The sequence below is a fragment of the Parasteatoda tepidariorum genome, chromosome 9, assembly GCF_043381705.1.
Source record: "Parasteatoda tepidariorum isolate YZ-2023 chromosome 9, CAS_Ptep_4.0, whole genome shotgun sequence".
NCBI lineage: Eukaryota > Metazoa > Arthropoda > Arachnida > Araneae > Theridiidae > Parasteatoda > Parasteatoda tepidariorum.
The window spans coordinates 77,269,587-77,286,741 of record NC_092212.1 but is presented as its reverse complement, the minus strand read 5'-3'; the positions used below and the strand labels follow the sequence as shown (position 1 = coordinate 77,286,741).

Below are 17,155 nucleotides of genomic sequence, written 5' to 3'. Positions count from 1 at the left end.
AATTTTTCAACAATATCTACTTTATCTTGGAAAAGAAGCAGTTTTATATATATGCCAGAATTATAAAAGAAATCTTGATAGTTACAGATATTTCATTTTTTTCGAAAAAAATGCTGGAATGAAATGTTTTACGTACCAGGTTTTTCTCTTTTCCGTCTTGCTATATAAGGGCTTTCACCCATGACTTGGTGCGTGAAAATCAGATCATTAAAACGAAGGTTATTAAGGTGATATTTTTTTATCTTATTTATCTATTTATTTTGCACAGTAGGAGTTGGAAGGAATAAAAAAATACGATTCGATTACTATTTCAAGAATTATGAATTGTTAAACTTGTAGTAAAAATAGCCATGTTGGCCTGCCGAAATGCAAATACAGAATTGGAATTTAAATTATGAGAGGACGATTTTGAATTGGAAACTTAGCTGGAGTTTTTTTTCCCTTCAAATTTCCAATTTGTTTGAAAGTTATCAAAATTTTAAGTGTTTTCACAAATCCTTTTCCTTAATAATTATTTGCCCATTTTTATCGAAAATTTTATCACTCTCACGTTTTTTATATCATAAACTTGCCCTTGACGATATTATATGTTTCCAGGGATATGAATTATTAAAATTTCTAAATTGAAATTACAAACATCGAAATTAAAAAAAAAAGTGTGAAGAAAGATAAAAACTGTTACAATGTGAACTGTTTTATATGATATAAGGTTATTTTCATAAATTGCACTCGCATATATAATATATCGCATTATAAACAGAAATGTAGTATCGCTTTATTTCCACCACTCCCTACGTAGCACATAAGAGGGGATAATAAGTATTCCTTCAAACGAGATTTAAAAAATCCTGATAGGAATACATTATTTAATTGCATAAGAAATGTAGCTTATCGAGAGAGACCGATATCTAATTTTAATTCAGCAACGGTAAAATATCTAAGATCCGATCAATAATCTCATGCAACCGAAAACCGAAGTAATTGTTACATTTATTCCTCACAATCGCACAACTCAATCACAACACTCAATCACACCACAATTACAAAACACTCAGTCACAAAACAATTACACCGGTAGCTGTTACAACTATTTTTACTTCAAAAACACCATTTCCGCAATGCATAACAAATGAAATGCATACAAATTTAAACATTCCTGAACATTCCATTTAAACTATTCCATTTAAAATTGATCTAGAGCATCCAAATCAGTTAATCATAAAAAGAAGAAAAAAAACATGTTCATTTTGCCTTGCTAAGTAAACCCACATATTAAATCAAGATCAGGCAATTCATCATTGCTAGGAATATCGATAAGAAATAGAACATAAACAACAACAAGAAAAGAGATTATATTTTATTACATCACTTATTACTGACCAATGAAACCCGTTCTGAGTTATGTTTCAAACAGGAGCTGACCTTACGACACACATTAAAAACAGAAAATAAATATGGCCAAAAATATTCGATATCCGTAAGCAGAACATGTGACACATTTGTTTTAAAGATGTTATCATCTGAAATATGGCAGTGGGTTTTGCAAATTAAACATGTACGTGAGGTCATTTTCAACTAACCACTGCGGCGAAAATTTGTTACAGTTGAATAGGAATCCGCTAGTTGTATGCCAAGTTATTACTTCCTGAATAATCAAGAGTTCAAAGGCTTGAGTTAAGTACCATCAATTAATTACAGCTACAAATGCTGCCCGATAGACGAGATGTTTTATTTCACATTATTCAAAGTGGGAGATTTTGTTTCAGCTTTTTTTTTTCTCCTTCTCTTCTTTCAGAACAAAGAAAATTATAAAATAGTAAATAGAGAATGAAATTCGTTGAATAATAAAAGGGAATATTTCCGTATCGTGATCTGTTGCGCCAACAACAATCGCCAAAGTGCCAAGTAGATTTTAAACTTGTGATATTTTTTTTAATATGTAGATCAGGGCTTTCCAACTTACATGAGGCCGGGGGCCACAATTAAAAACACAAATCAAATGGCGGGCCGCCATTTGATTTGTGTTTTTCCTACATAACATTTCCTACATAAACATTTTTTAATATCAAAATGTTTATGTAGGACTCTTATGTTTGAAGGAACATTAAATATTACTGTCAGATTTTTACCAAGTTGTACAAAACAAAAGTATTGAATTACAAATTAAAATAAGAAGTAGATTTTTAAAAATATTTAGTTGCATATTAAAAAATTCGGGCTACAATGACTTTAATGTGAACCTATAAATTAAACAATTAATGTGCAACAGATATCTAATTGTTAATTTGCATAGTAGCACACAAAATGTTCAATGACAAAATTGAGGTTTGTCTGCTACAACCACCAGAAAATAGATATTTACATTTTAAATTTAAAATTTACAAATGTGTGTGTAAATATTTTCGTCCAAAATGAGTGGTTTCAAAAAGTTAAATCGGAGAATTTCTTCGAGAAAATTTCTGATACACACATGCTAAATTATATTCACAAAATACAAAAAAATGAAATAAAGAAGAGCAACATACACGATTATTTTTTTATTTGAATAAATATTTTTTTGGATGCAAAACCTGAGAAACAAAATTTTTTGCACCATTAAAATTTATAAAATTTTTATTTCAATGATTCGAGTTCTAAGTTTTCAATTTCAAAATATTAAAATATTATTTCAAAGTAGAACATCAAAAAATGATATATTGTTTTTAAATCGTCCATCAGCTGGAAGTGTTTTAGCTTTGGAATTAATGTTACCTTCTAGCAACAAAAATTCCACAAGCAATGGCTCATAATTTATATTTTAGAGAGAAAATTGAGATTAATTACAAAAAAAACCTTTATAAGAACAATTCTGGAAATTGTGTTCCCATAACCTTATACATATTTTAGATGGTCATCATTTAGTAAATACAAATTATGTAAGCCAACCCTAAGTCATTAAACTAAAATAAAAATAATAATCAGCAATAATTCAGTTTTCCCATACATAGTAATTATATCTTGTTTACAACGCATCACGAGTAATCGAAACAAAACGCTGTAACAACACAACTCTATAGAGGTTGCATAGTTTTTGGGGGATTAAAAGTCAAAGTTATTGTTTACATCTTTTCTTAAAGAAATAAAACAAAAAAAGAAAAGAAAAAAAAAACTATAAACCCTTTTCCTCTTCCACAAAAACAATTCAAGCGTTACTCAAAAAAGAACATGCTTCCAATAAACGATTGACCGAGATTGTTGAGGCACTTTTATTAGGTATCTCAGCTGCACTTGACCGACCGAGTTATGTTGGGAGCATGCTAATTGAATGGGAAATCGCAAGCACTAGGTTACGCACTTAGCCTTGCCATTGACAGAATAGGCAATAAGGAAGACGCGATAAGATTAACGAACTCATCATCCACGCCCTCATACCTCTCTCTTTATTTATTTATTTATTTTCATACCAAGAATCTGAGGAATATAGTTGTATTTTCAGAAATTTATTTCACAGTGAGAGGAATAACTAAAAATTTAGATTGTGTTGTTGCATGCAAGCATTTTATTTTATTTTATAACCGTCGTTGAACAGTCGATTAAATTGTCGGCTTACTGAATAGATGTTTTTATGTTTAGAAATTCCAAAACAGGTGTCAGCACTTGATTTTTCTCTTACTGATACGGAATATATTTTATTATTATCACTTTAATTAACTGTAACTGTTACTTACTTACATTTATTTATATTGTGATTTGAAGGAGGCGTTTCATTTGTTGGTTTAGTTGTGATTCTTTTTAGTTGTGATTCCTTTTCAATTTTATAGTACTTTTCAATTGTGGTAAAGGTTATCTATTTCTGTCTTTTCATTATGGGGCCTCGGGGCACTGTTAGTTTTGGTTAAATCCACTAACAACAGAAAGGCTCCTGTGTGTTTGCAGGCAGTGTGTCCCCTGATGAAGTACTGTTTTGCAAACACACATTCATATTTTCACTTTTTTAATTGTAAAGATTTTATATAGGTCTTATTTCTATTATATAAAACAAATTTGGTTTCAGCTGTCGTGTGCGCTTTTCCAATTTGATTTAATGTTTCAAAATGTTTATTTACCTGCTATGTATCAAACTGACTTCGTAAAGTGAATTAATTTTATGATTAGATTACCAATAACTAGCTTAACCCCATCCCGCCCCCTGCAAGGGGTCATCCGAAGTGCGCGCAACAGTTCAATCACATAAGCAAACATATTCAAAATTATCAAATTAGAGTTTTAACAAATAGGGAGAATATTAAATATGAAATCCAGAAAACAGCGTAACTTAAAAATGAACTAAATGCAAACTAACGTTACAAAGAAAATAAACAATATCAATCAGAAGCATATCGCATCTTCAGTAGGAGTGCAAAGTTAATAAAAAGAAACAATTACACATGGTTAAATATAAGATGTTTGTAACTCAGAATATAATCACAGCTGACAGAACAGTACTTAAGGTATCAAGTTCCAGGAAAAAAATTTTTTTTAAACACAGTAAATGTATAATCAAAAGAACTTAAAATTTACGAGCATAACCTTACGACTACCAATGTTCAACTCCATAGCCTTGTGATTTTGAACCGAATCCAGAAGACAAGAGAACTCCTGATTCAAGTATTGAGAGAAATTTGCCTTTGTGGAGGACTTTTTGAAGAAACTAACCCACATTTGCGTTACACGGCGAGGAAAACCACGAAAACCTCCCACGGTAAGACCGACGACAAGGGGACTCTAATCCATGATCCATCTACCACTGAGGATACCAGCACTGTGGTTGGTGCTAGCAGGATATGGATTTCGTATCGACCAACCATCACTGGGATTCGAATCCGTTTCACCTCATTGGAAGGCGATCTCTCTATCCCCTGAGCCACCATGACTCTGCCTGTACGCATTAGTGCTAAGCGATAGCAGAATATTTGCACGGATAAAATTTAATTTAAGGAGCCTAGTGAGAGGAATAACTAAAGAGAATGTGTCGCTTGTCAAACATTAAAGCACAAGTGCTGAACGGAAACGTGTGTTTTGAAATTTAGTTCGAAAAGCCTATTGAGAGAAATAACTGAAACTTAAGAATGCGTCGCTTGTCAAATGTTAAAACGCAAGTGCTAAACGTAAACGCGCGCTTAAAAATTTTAGTTCAAAATGCCTAATGAGAGGAATAACGGAAATTTAAGAATGTCTTGTCAAATGTTAAAACGTAAGTGCTAAACGTAAACGCGCTTTTAAAAATTTTAGTTTAAAATGCCTAATGAGAGGAATAACGGAAATTTAAGAACGTCTTGTCAAATGTTAAAACGCAAGTGCTAAACGTAAACGCGCGTTTAAAAATTTTAGTTCAAAATGCGTAATGAGAGGAATAACGGAAATTTAAGAACGTCTTGTTAAATGTTAAAACGCAAGTGCTAAACGTGAACTCGCTCTTAAAAATTTTAGTTCAAAATGCCTAATGAGAGGAATAACGGAAATTTAAGAATGTCTTGTCAAATGTTAAAACGCAAGTGCTGAACGTAAACGTGCTTTTAAAAATTTTAGTTCAAAATGCCTAATGACAGGAATAACGGAAATTTAAGAATGTCTTGTCAAATGTTAAAACGCAAGTGCTAAACGTAAACGCGCTTTTAAAATTTTTAGAATAGCAGTAAAGTAAGACAATATCGCCAAAAAAAAGATAAATAAATAAAACACTAATGCTACAGGATATCGGAATTCTTACATTTTAAAAGAAAAACAAAAGTTCAAAGACATTATTGATAGGAATAGCTAAAATTTATTAACATGTCGCCTGTAAAAAGTTAAATCACTAGAGCTGGGTGATATTGAAACTCCAGCACAATTGGAAATCAAGATTAAAAAATTTTAAAAAAAAGCCTAATGAGAGGGGAATAGCTGAAAATTTAGAAAATATCGCCTATAAAATGTTAAACAATATTGCTTGATATTTTCGGAACTTTAATATTAGGATAAATCTTCAAGAAGCATTGATACTTTAAAATACATAGCAATATCTTGCAATTTAACTATTTTACATCATTTTAATTATAAATATTAAATAAAAAGAATACATTTTTAAAGACATTTTTCAACAAGATTTCTCTTAATATCTGTTACATTGAATTAGTCCTTTTGATTTCTCAAACTTTTACTCCTAACTCATAAACTCCATTAAAAATCGTTTAAGTTTTACAATTAAGTTTATATATCGTGCTCTAAAGCGTTACTGCTCTAATAGTTAGTAAGTAATCGAAATTTGTCGACAAATTAACCTAATTTTAGAACTTTCACAATAAAAATCATTGACCACATTAAAAATATTTATTGCTTGTCGGCACTTTGAAAGTTAAATGCATTTCGCATATGCTACCAATTTGATAAAAAGCAAGGAAGCATGACAAATCCTTCAAAAGTATTTGTGAAGGAATAAAAACAATTTAATACACGCAGTTTACCAAGTTTTTTCGGTTTACAAAGATAGTATATCAATTGTCTACCGATTTCTTCATCGATTATAGCTTAATTGAACCGTAAAGTCAAACCAATAAACGGAAGAAAACAAAAAACACTGTTTCGCATCATGACCTATTATAATTTAAGGCGAAACATTAAAAAGTCATGTATAATAAAGAGTTAATTATTGCCCTTATGTCTTGCAAATTTAACCTATATGTGTAGCGTGCAATTAGTCCTAGTTTGTTATAACATCTAGGTGCCTGGGCCGTGCAGCGGCCCTTATCCCATTCATTGTGTTTGTAATTATGCAGTGGGTTGAGATCATTTTGGTTAGCAGTCGTTACGGTTGCCCGAGTGTTCATTTTAAAACTAAACTAAACTCAGTGGCGCGACAGCCCATAGAGGGCCGAGGCCTACTGTGCCCATCTCAATTTTCTTGACCTTGGGCTCTGGGGTGCAGGAGCAGATGTTCCGGTAAATTGGTCAGCCAAACGCGAAACCTCCAGTGTTTAGTTCCCAAGCATGCTTGGTACTCACTTATCGAAAGGATGAAAGGCTGAGTCACATAAAGAACATAAGGGTGAAATAGTTTTCTGAATTTATAACCATAACCATACCATAACAATTGTTTATAGTGATCGAAAATTTTATTTTGTCAGGGTGGCAACAACTGAGGAAAATTTAAAAAATAGTTACGCATGTTTCATTAAGGTTTCGAAATTTTTAAAGGTTTTAATTAACGTAAATTTTTTATAGTAAACCTTGCGTAAGGCATAATCTTGTCTAAAAATTCTATTTTAATTACAGAACTCTGATATTCAGTACTATTACGGTCTGGAAGAATTTTTAAAAGAAGGTGACAAATTTAAAAGCCATCGAATTAGTATAACAGAAATTTAAACTAATCTTCTTCTTGTTGTAGTTGTAGTTCATTTACGTCGCATTAGAGCTGCATAATGGGCTATTGGGGACGGTCTGGGAAACATCTCTGAGGATGATCCTAAGACATGCCATCACAATTTTGATCCTCTGTAGAGGGAATGGCACCCCCGCTTCGGAAGCCTAACGACCTGCACGCGAAGTCGAGCACTTTACAGTAGCACAGTTTAACGAGGACCAATACCGCACACCCTCGGTCCCTACGCTGACAAATCCAAGTGGTCACCCACCTGCACACTGACTGCAGCCAGTGATGCTTGACTTCGGTGATCTGCTGGGAACCGTGTCTTAACGACCAGTCCGCTGCGGGACTAGACTAATCTTCTAATTTATACTTATCATCTACCAATAGATAAGTCTCAATTAGCAAGTTTCATCGGTCAAACCATAATAACCATAGCATAATAAAATAATCCTTAAAGCAATTGGGTACTTGCAACTAGAGAGGAAATGTCTAACTATGCCTAACCATGTGATTTAAATCAGGTTTAATTGATGGATACCTGTGAGTGACGTCACACATGTGGGTCGAACCTCATTGGCCCCTGAATCGACAAATGCAATGATGATGTCACTTTCAGGTATCCAATTGTTTAACAAAAATGAGTAGTAATGCTTACCACTTTTTGACATCATCCATGTGTAAAACTCAAAAGGTGTTCGGAAGCCTTGTGCAACATATTCCATTGTGAATTCTTCGAATCGAAGGAATTAAGTCCCTCTTTTCTGGTAAAAATTTATCTGAAATCAAAGTTAAGGAATAAATAAACAAAGAAGAAGACATATGGAAAAAAAATCAATACATTTTCGGAAATTATAAATTCAAACATCTACCGAAAAAAATTGTTAGTGATTATGGTCGAGTGCTGAGCAAAATGTAATTGATTACAGTAATCAAGGTAACGTTGATTAGGAAAAAAAATCGTGAAATTTTAAAAAAAATATATAAATGCAAACTTTAACTGATAAAAGCTGATAGTGATTATGGTCCAGAACTGATCAAATTACAATTGATTATAGTAATCAAAATAAAATATTCCTTGAAAAAAAATTACTGTTATTGATTACGGTAATCAAGATAGCATTGGCTTTTGAAAAATATCGTGCATCTTTCAGAAATTATGATTGCAAGCATCAATTGATAAAAGCTGTTAGTGAATGTGGTTCGGCGATGAGAAAAATTTTATTGAGTACAGTAATCAAGCTAACGTGAAACCGGGATTACTAGCAATTAAAACTACTTTTGTAAACAAAATTATATGTAGCATATGGTTTTTAAATTAATTTTTTTATAGGTGGAAAAGAAAGGAATAAATATAATACTTGATTCCTAAAGGTTCGCCAAAACTTTAAACTATTAGAAAAATTTATGCTTAAAAAAACACCCCCTGTTTTCACAAATTGATCAAAAAATTTTTTCATTATCACTCACAAGTTTGGAAATTTATTTTATTTTACTTTATAACAGTGGTAGAGCAGCCGGCCCGATTCTGAGTTTGCGACTATCAATGCTCAACTCCGTAGCTTGTAATTTTGAATCTAATCCAGGAGAGAGCTCTTCGATCAAGTATTAGGAGAAATTTGCTTACGTGGAGAACTTTTGGATGGAACTGACCCCACATTTGCGTTTATACTGAGAGAAAAACGGCGAAAACCTCCCTCTGTTAGCCTGATGGCTAGGGGAATCTTAACCATGATCCGTCTACCACCAAGGATATTTTACTTTAATACTGTCGGTGCCAGCCGGGTGCAGAATTCGTATCAACCAGCCATCGCTGGGATTCGAACCCGGTTCAACTCATTGGGTGGCGAGCGCTCTATCCACTGTTCTTGGAAACTTATTGTATGCATAGAAGTCTGATACACTTGTTGAATATTATCTAAAAAGGGGAGCACAGCTAACGGCCCGCAAAAGTTTCTAAACACAACATAAAAAAATTTCGAAACTTATCACTTTTTGACGGGCTCAATTTTCACACATTCTATTGTAAATCTATGTTGTATTTCGATCACATTTTCCGCAGAAATTACTTTGGATATCCGCAGGATTTTTAAGAAACTACAATATCTTTACAATGCTGCCCACTTGTACAGCCGCTGAGAAAACATTCTCTTAGTGGTTATCGCGTTTTGACGCATTAAATCTTCAATTTGAATTTTTTAAAGAAATTTTAAACTACCACTTCAAGTCAGTAGTTAGAAAATATTTAATTATGATCTATTTTAGAACTTATGTAGCATTTCAGTGTTTAAATAGTTGAGATTTTAAAAATACTTACAACTTTTATTGTTGTTTTACTATCACTTAATAAAACCTTCTTCAGCGACCGTAGAAGTTGGCTATTATATCTTTAATATGATATTACAATACGCGATTTTCGAATTTGAGTAATCACATTTTAACTCGTTATTATTTTTGCCGATTACGTTATAAATCCAATAGCTTTTTCAATCGTTTTTTTTTTCTTTTTGGTAATTATAACCGATAATTTCCATGAGATTTTTAAAATCCCGATACATTTAATACAATATTACGTCTCGTGAGTAGGACTGGGCAATAAATCGATGTATCGAGACAAATCGATTTAACGCATATATCGGCAAGACGATACAGCGACTTTCATTCAAGGCGATACATCAGAAATCTGATTTAAGCCGTCGAGTAAAGACAACGAGCCCGAAACGATACAGCGATATAAGACACGCAAGGATATAAGAAAACGATATAGCGATATAAGACTCTTCTCTTACGTTCCGATGTCGACTCGCGCTGTGGAAGACGATGTTCGTTTCGTGATGTTGAAATGGCCTTAATTGGTGAGCTGTAGAATCAGAATCAGAGTTTTGAGAACATATATCGTAATCTCGNATTAAATTGATCATATTTTGACGCTGATAACTAGTTAGCAACCATTTAAATATTTTTTCACGGAACTTTGAGAGCTCTGCATAATAAGAAAACAGGGTTCGTAGCCAGATTTTTTAACAAGTAATAAGCACCTTTTAAGTACTTTTAAGCACTCAAAAAATATTTTTAATCATTTCCACAAAAAAAATCATAATTTGGATCTGTGCAGTAATAATTTTTTTTTCTAAGTTCTTTATTTATAAATATAAATCAATAAAATTCAAGAACTTCACAAAATCATGATCTAGTTTTTGTAGATATTGCAGAGAAAAATTATGAAAATCATGCTTTTTCGTAGCCTAGAACAACAATGGCTACGGCAAAGAAAAAATCTCTTGAAAAAGATAGAAAATTAAGCACTTTTTACAAATCCCGAATACAAAAAAAAGTATCTTTAATGCCTTTTAAAAAAGGTAAATCAAAAACAAGCACCTTTAATCACTTTTTAAAAACGCTACGCCCCCTGGGAAATATTATTTATTTATGTTATTCCAACTGCTGTTGGCAAACCATTGCATGCATTTCAATTATTTGAACTTAAGCGATGTTACAGTTTAACGATGGTGTTTTAGATGCTAATGAAACTTAAACAAATTTCTGCTTTTTTTTCCATCTATTTAATCGTAATTTCATCACGACTAGGAAAAATATTGACTGCTAAATGTTGCCATTAATCAAAACCCTAAGAAATAAAAAAAAAATAACTTCAATATCCGGAAGAGAAAAGGAAACGTGATGTTGGCAGGAAAAGTAATGATTTAATACATTTTTGTTAGAATGTCTTCCTCATATTCATTTACAAACATCTTAAGTAGCCTAATGTAAGTTGACCTCATCTTGACACCATTCACGTCGTAAGTTAAGGTTAAGGTTAACTCTTTTGAATGCTCATTCATTCATATCACTCAGTCATGAAAAGAACCACTTATCATCTGCTTTTTTGTGTGAAATCGAGTGTAAAAAAAATAACACATTGTTTCTTTTCACACACACACAAAAAAGATAGTTAAGCTTCAAACATCGTGAATTTGATTCATTAATGAATTATCACGTAGAACCATTCATGACCTGATTCTGCGACTCAGACACATTATTTTGCTCACTTTAAAAATAAAAATAAAAATTGAAACCTGGTTAAAACCAACGCCTCCTGTGACTGAAAGCCTCCACACGGTAATTTTGATACAAATTGAAACTGAATAAATTTTGATACAGTTTATTAAAGAATAAATTTTGATAGAAATAGAATGTTTTTAAATCGTTTTTAAGAGCTTCTAACTATGAGTATTTGTCCATCTGACCTTTTAAATATTAGTTTATATAATTTAGATGTACTGTTGACCAAAAAAAATTCTTTTAAATCTAATTTATTAAAACATTGATCAAAATACTTAGTTACAACTAGAAAATATATTTTCTTGGAATACGGAAATTCCGTAATAGTTAAAAGTAAAGCGTTAAAGCAGTGATCCCCAACCCCAGGGCCGCGGACCGGTACCTGTCCATGGATCAAATGGTACTGGGCCGCCCAAGGAACATTAAATTATTTCTGTTTGATTTAATGTGGTATATTTCTCTCGGGTTTGTGCGACTTTCTATGAGCAAGAGGTTTACTGGGAGCTGATATAAAACTTAATCTGAGCTTATATTAAAACTGAGATACAACACCTCCTATAACTGAAAACCTCCACACGGTAACATATAGGTAGTCTGATTTGACCACTATGAATGTAAACCAATTTACGAAAGAGCCATTTAATATAAAATCTAGTAAAACTGAGAAAGTGGTAGCAAATACATGTCTAAAGATTTTTTTAATTTATGAATATGATTGGTTTGCTTTATTCACTTGTCCACCACTACAGATTCAATTCTTAAATATAAATTTCGCACAATTACTTTTAAAATAGCAGGGTTCCCGCGGTCTTTAAAAAGTTTTCGTAGTGGTAGTAAATTTAAGTTATTACTAGAAGATATTTCCTAATTTAATGTACCACTTTATTGATAAGTAGTTTAGAAGCTGGAATTTTCCTGCATATATACTTACTGTGGAAAACAACCTTAATTAGTCATAAGTCTTTGAATCATTTAGAAATAGTAATGTGTAAAATCCCTATAAATAAAATTTAGAGACTACCACTGGAAAATATTTATCCGCTGTTCGGAGCAAATTACCTCTGCACGTTGCACAACCGCATCATTTCTGAATGATGCAATGGTCGCAACGACTCGTTAAAAATAAAATAGTGATTGGAAAACTACGATATTTTTCACATATTTTTATTGATTGATTGATTTGTTCATTTACGTCGCACCAGAGCTGCACAATGGGCTATTGGCGACGGTCTGGGAATCATCCCTGAGGATGATCCGAAGACATGCCATCACAATTTGGATCCTCTGCGGAGGGGATGACACCCCCGCTTCGGTAGCCCGACGACCTGCACGCGAAGTCGAGCACTTTACGGTAGAACAGTTTAACGAGGACCAATACCGCACACCCTCGGTCCCTACACAGACTGATCCAAGTGGTCACCCACCCGCACACTGACCGCAGTCAGTGATGCTTGACTTCGGTGATCTGCTGAGAACCGTGTCTTAACGATCAGTCCACTGCGGGACCACATATTTTCATATAAGACGTGATATTGTAACCCAGAGGTCGCCAAAGTGGTCTATATAGACCCCCAGGGGTCTATTTAACATAAGCGGGGGTCGATCTGAGCCAGGGGGTCGAATGGGGGTCGATTGATCGAAGGATTATCAGTATTTTGCAGATATGTGACAATTAGAAGTAAAAGAAGACTTGGAAATATATACAGGTAATCTTCAAAAATTGAGCGACGATTTTAAACTGCGTTTTGTTGATTTGGAAAACATTGACATCCCTGATTGAGTTATTGTGCCATTTTCTGCTCAAATTGAAAACGTGGACATCAACCTGCAAGATGAGCTTGCTGAATTATTATGGGGATTTGAAGCGAAGACGCTTTTTAAAAATTTAACAATAAGCAAATTTTGGACAAATATAAATATAATGCAAACATATGTAAAACTTTACGAAATAGCTCAGCCATTTATGGTAGCATTTCCAAGTTCCTATATGGTTGAAGCCGGTTTCAGTCACGTAAATTCAATCTTAACTAAGAACAGAAATAAATTAAATGTGGAGTTTCGAGGGGATTTAAGATTAGCATTGACAAATTTTGAGCCCAATATAACGAACCTTGCAAAAAAAATAATAAAAAAAAAACACCAGGCACACCCATGTCATTGATTAAGAGGCAATAAATCCGTAGTTACTTTACTTATTACTTCTACTTATTTATAATTACTTATTATTTCATAAATATTAAGGTATTTATATTTCAACATTAATATATTTTTCATAAAACTATTGTTACACTATGTACTATTACTTTAATAAATGTTCAAAATCATAAAATAAATGTACAAACACAGTATCTAATAGAATTTTATTTTAATTAACAGAAAATTACTTTTATGGGGGTCGATGGAGATTTCGAAAAATTATGTAGGGGTCGATGGTCAAAAAAGTTTGGCAACCCCTGTTGTAACCTAACACGGTATATTAACAATTTAATTAATAATAGATCGCTCTAATACTGTTTTCGGTGTTGTTTTAAAATTAAGGTTAAATCTAAAAATTTAATATTTTGTTAGCTTTGAATTAAATTCCCCCCCCCCCNCCTCCCCCCCAACTTCTAAAAAGAATCAGAAAACATATAATAAAAGTAATATCTAGCCAATACCTGATTGGCAATAACCTATAGCTGTGGTGTCGTTGCATTTATACAAAAACTTGTTCTTGCATAATTCGGGTATAGAGATTTCAAATCTGAACTTAGTTTTAATTTTTTTTGAAAATGACATTTTTAGTTTATTTTTTGTTGAAATGTACAGGTTTAAAAACGTTTTATATGTTAGAAGTGAATATATATAACGTTAACCCGTTATGAAAAACGGAACGCTATGAAAAAAATTTATGCATAACATATGTTGCGACAAATTTCTAAGAGAGCAAGGGCACATCATCAAGATAAAGTTGCGCAGGGACCCATAAGCAGATATGCCCACGTGCGCAGATAGGGGCGCTTCCTCTATAATGACCTAGTCAGAAGCACATGAAGAAAAAGTTAATAATAAGAGATATACCCCAAGCGGCGTAAGACGACATTTCTGAGTCTAGGTTCCTATGCGATTTTAATCCTAAGGATGCGCCTTAACAGCCCTAGAAGTTTGTCGCTACATTCATGCGAAACTCGTTTTTTCATATAACATTTTAAACGCGTAAATAACACGTACATAGACAAAAATATACTAAATACGTCATTTAAAGCACAGTAGTTTGGACAGAAAAACTAATTACAAATTTAAAATCAGAGATGTGAAAATATCCAAAACCCGTTAAAATTCCGCTCATTCAACAGCAAAAAATAATTTTTTTTCACAGTATTATCAAACTAAACTAATATAACAACTTAGTAACACAAAAACAATTACTAATTCAGTAACTCAAAATCATTTGTTTCCATAATTAATTCCATTACTAAGAAAATTATTGCTTTTGTGGAAATTTTCTAACTGTTAGAGCAGAAAGTCTTAAGTGGTTATAAATACCTCTAAAAGCGTCAGGTCAAATGTTCGGTTCGGACATTTTCTTCATTCTAAACTCTTAGTTCCGGCAAAAGAGTGAATTTTTCCACACACACGTAAGAACAATGTAGAGAAGGCAATTAGTGGCCCGAATTATCGCCATGCATCTAGCTTGTTTACCTATTTCGTCGTTTATGAGACTCCGTGACTATTGAAGACAAAAGGTTGTTTTGCGACTCGTTTTTTGTCAGAGAAAATCATCTATTCCGAAAGATTTACTGGGCCATCGGTCACACGTCACTGGTTTAAAGAACATCTAAAAATTGGTTCAAGTGTATCTTTTAGACCAAGTTAACAGTCACAACCGGAATAAAAGCCAGTAATTTATCTACGAATGGAATCTCTCTATATCTGTCTTTTGAATCTTTGTCTTTGGGATCTTTAGATATCAATCGGTTTAGTATCAACTTATAGGTTTTTTTTACCATAATCAATTTTTGACACCATCTTATTACATTTTTCAATTTTTTTTCACTGTTTATCATTGTTTTAATATCGATTTACCTATTTAATCTTTGTATTCTGAGTACCTAGCCCAGAGGGCTATCTGCTCCTTCAGGGGTGAAAGCGAGACGGAAACGAGGAAAGGCTGGTAATAAAACCATTTCAGTTATAGCTAGTTTTCAAAAGCAGTTTACTTTTTTCCCCTTCAAACTATTCAACAATATGTACTTTAACATGGACTCATACTCATATGTTGTAGTTATCTTATCATCAGCCCCGCGAGGGGCTCTTACTAATTCATCTGAGTGGGAATGTATAATAAATCGCCGAAGCGCAATTGAATGGTGAAAGCTGGAGTTCAGTAACATTTACTGAGAGAAAATTAAAATAAAATAGCGAGATTAAACAAACAAATTTAAGAGAGAGAAGAGGTTTTTGTGGCAGATTGCCTCGCCTCCCCCCGAGGTATTACCCCCGAGCTTCTTAGGTGCACAGTAGCCACATAGCCTCAGAAAAATAGGAAAAATACATGATAATAAATGCGCAAAAATATATACAAGTATTTAGAAAATTTACGGGACAATACCCCATCGGATAGGAAAAAGGCTGATATTTTATGTTGTCTTTGATGAGCTCAAAATCAAAGTTTTTAAAGTAGTTGCACGTATGACAAGAGAGTGCATCTCTGAAGAAATTTGCACATAGTTCAGCTATGTGTTCATCTATTTTATTTATTTTTAAATCCATTCTTAGATCTTTCATTCTCATGGATCTGGGAGCTCCAGTGATGTATCTGAGAAATTTATTTTGAGTACTCTCTAAGTTTCTTCTTTCGAGAAGCAGTGGTTGTGTTCCATGCAGGGGCTGCATAGCTGATGATCGGTCGAAGTTTATCATGGAAAAGAAGCAGTTTTATACATATGCTAAAATTATAAAAGAAATCTTGATAGTTTCATATATTTTATTTTTCTCAAAAAAAAATGCTAGAATAAAGTGTCTTTCGTACCAGTTTTTGCACTTTTCCGTCTTGTTATATAAGGGCTTTCAGCCATGCCTTCATATGATTCGAATTAAAAATTATGAGAGATAAAGAGGGTAAGGAGGATGAATATACAGGGCTAATAGCAACTACGTTTTGCAATGTGGTAGATAATTAAAAATCCAAAGCTTTCAGGATTTTTTTGTAATTTTGCGAACATTTTGAAAACCTCACCGCAAGACAGGTGGAACAAAGTGACGGTTCATATGAATTTTCGAACCATTTACAGGTGGTGGTGTGAAAAATAACTTTAAACCAAATTTATGGAACAGGGAATAATACAGCAAAACAAAAACTTAGCCAGAGATGCCAACTGCTCAGGATTCGACATAATATTTTTTAAAAAACGTTAGAGAATCATAAATTAAATTTTGCAGAGTTCCAGTTAATTTTGCAAACTTTTTAAAAGTTTTAACACGGAATACCTGTAACAAAAGTGCTTTGACCGCGCCTGGCATCAGGATCTCAATAAATTTCAAAACAAGCTAATAAATTTCAATATCTCCAAAGATCTAGTACTACTAATTAATACGAGTAATTATCTGCCGAGTTGCGAGTTATTAATACGAGTAATTAACTTTTCATATAAAGATAAATACAGCCGTTTCTACCACTAGATACATTAGAGCGGGAGTTCCGCAAGGATCAATCCTCGGCCCTGTGCTCTTGCTCCACCTAATTAATTC

General features: G+C 33.0%; 1 protein-coding gene across 2 annotated transcripts in view; it reads right to left on the bottom strand.

Annotated features, from left to right (window-relative positions):
• LOC107445008 (very long chain fatty acid elongase AAEL008004-like) overlaps positions 1–17,155 on the bottom strand; it is a 55,261-nt gene that overhangs the window by 23,168 nt on the left and 14,938 nt on the right. Inside the window, exons 1-2 of one of the 2 annotated variants that reach the window (XM_043042239.2) lie at positions 14,951–15,233; positions 8,022–8,142 (exon numbers count right to left, since the gene is read on the bottom strand). In XM_043042239.2, the coding sequence (XP_042898173.1) occupies positions 8,022–8,088 (67 nt within the window). In that variant the 5' untranslated portion in view covers positions 8,089–8,142; positions 14,951–15,233. Of the gene's footprint in view, positions 1–8,021; positions 8,143–14,950; positions 15,234–17,155 lie in introns of those variants that run through there. The other variant, XM_043042237.2, reaches the window with a different exon arrangement.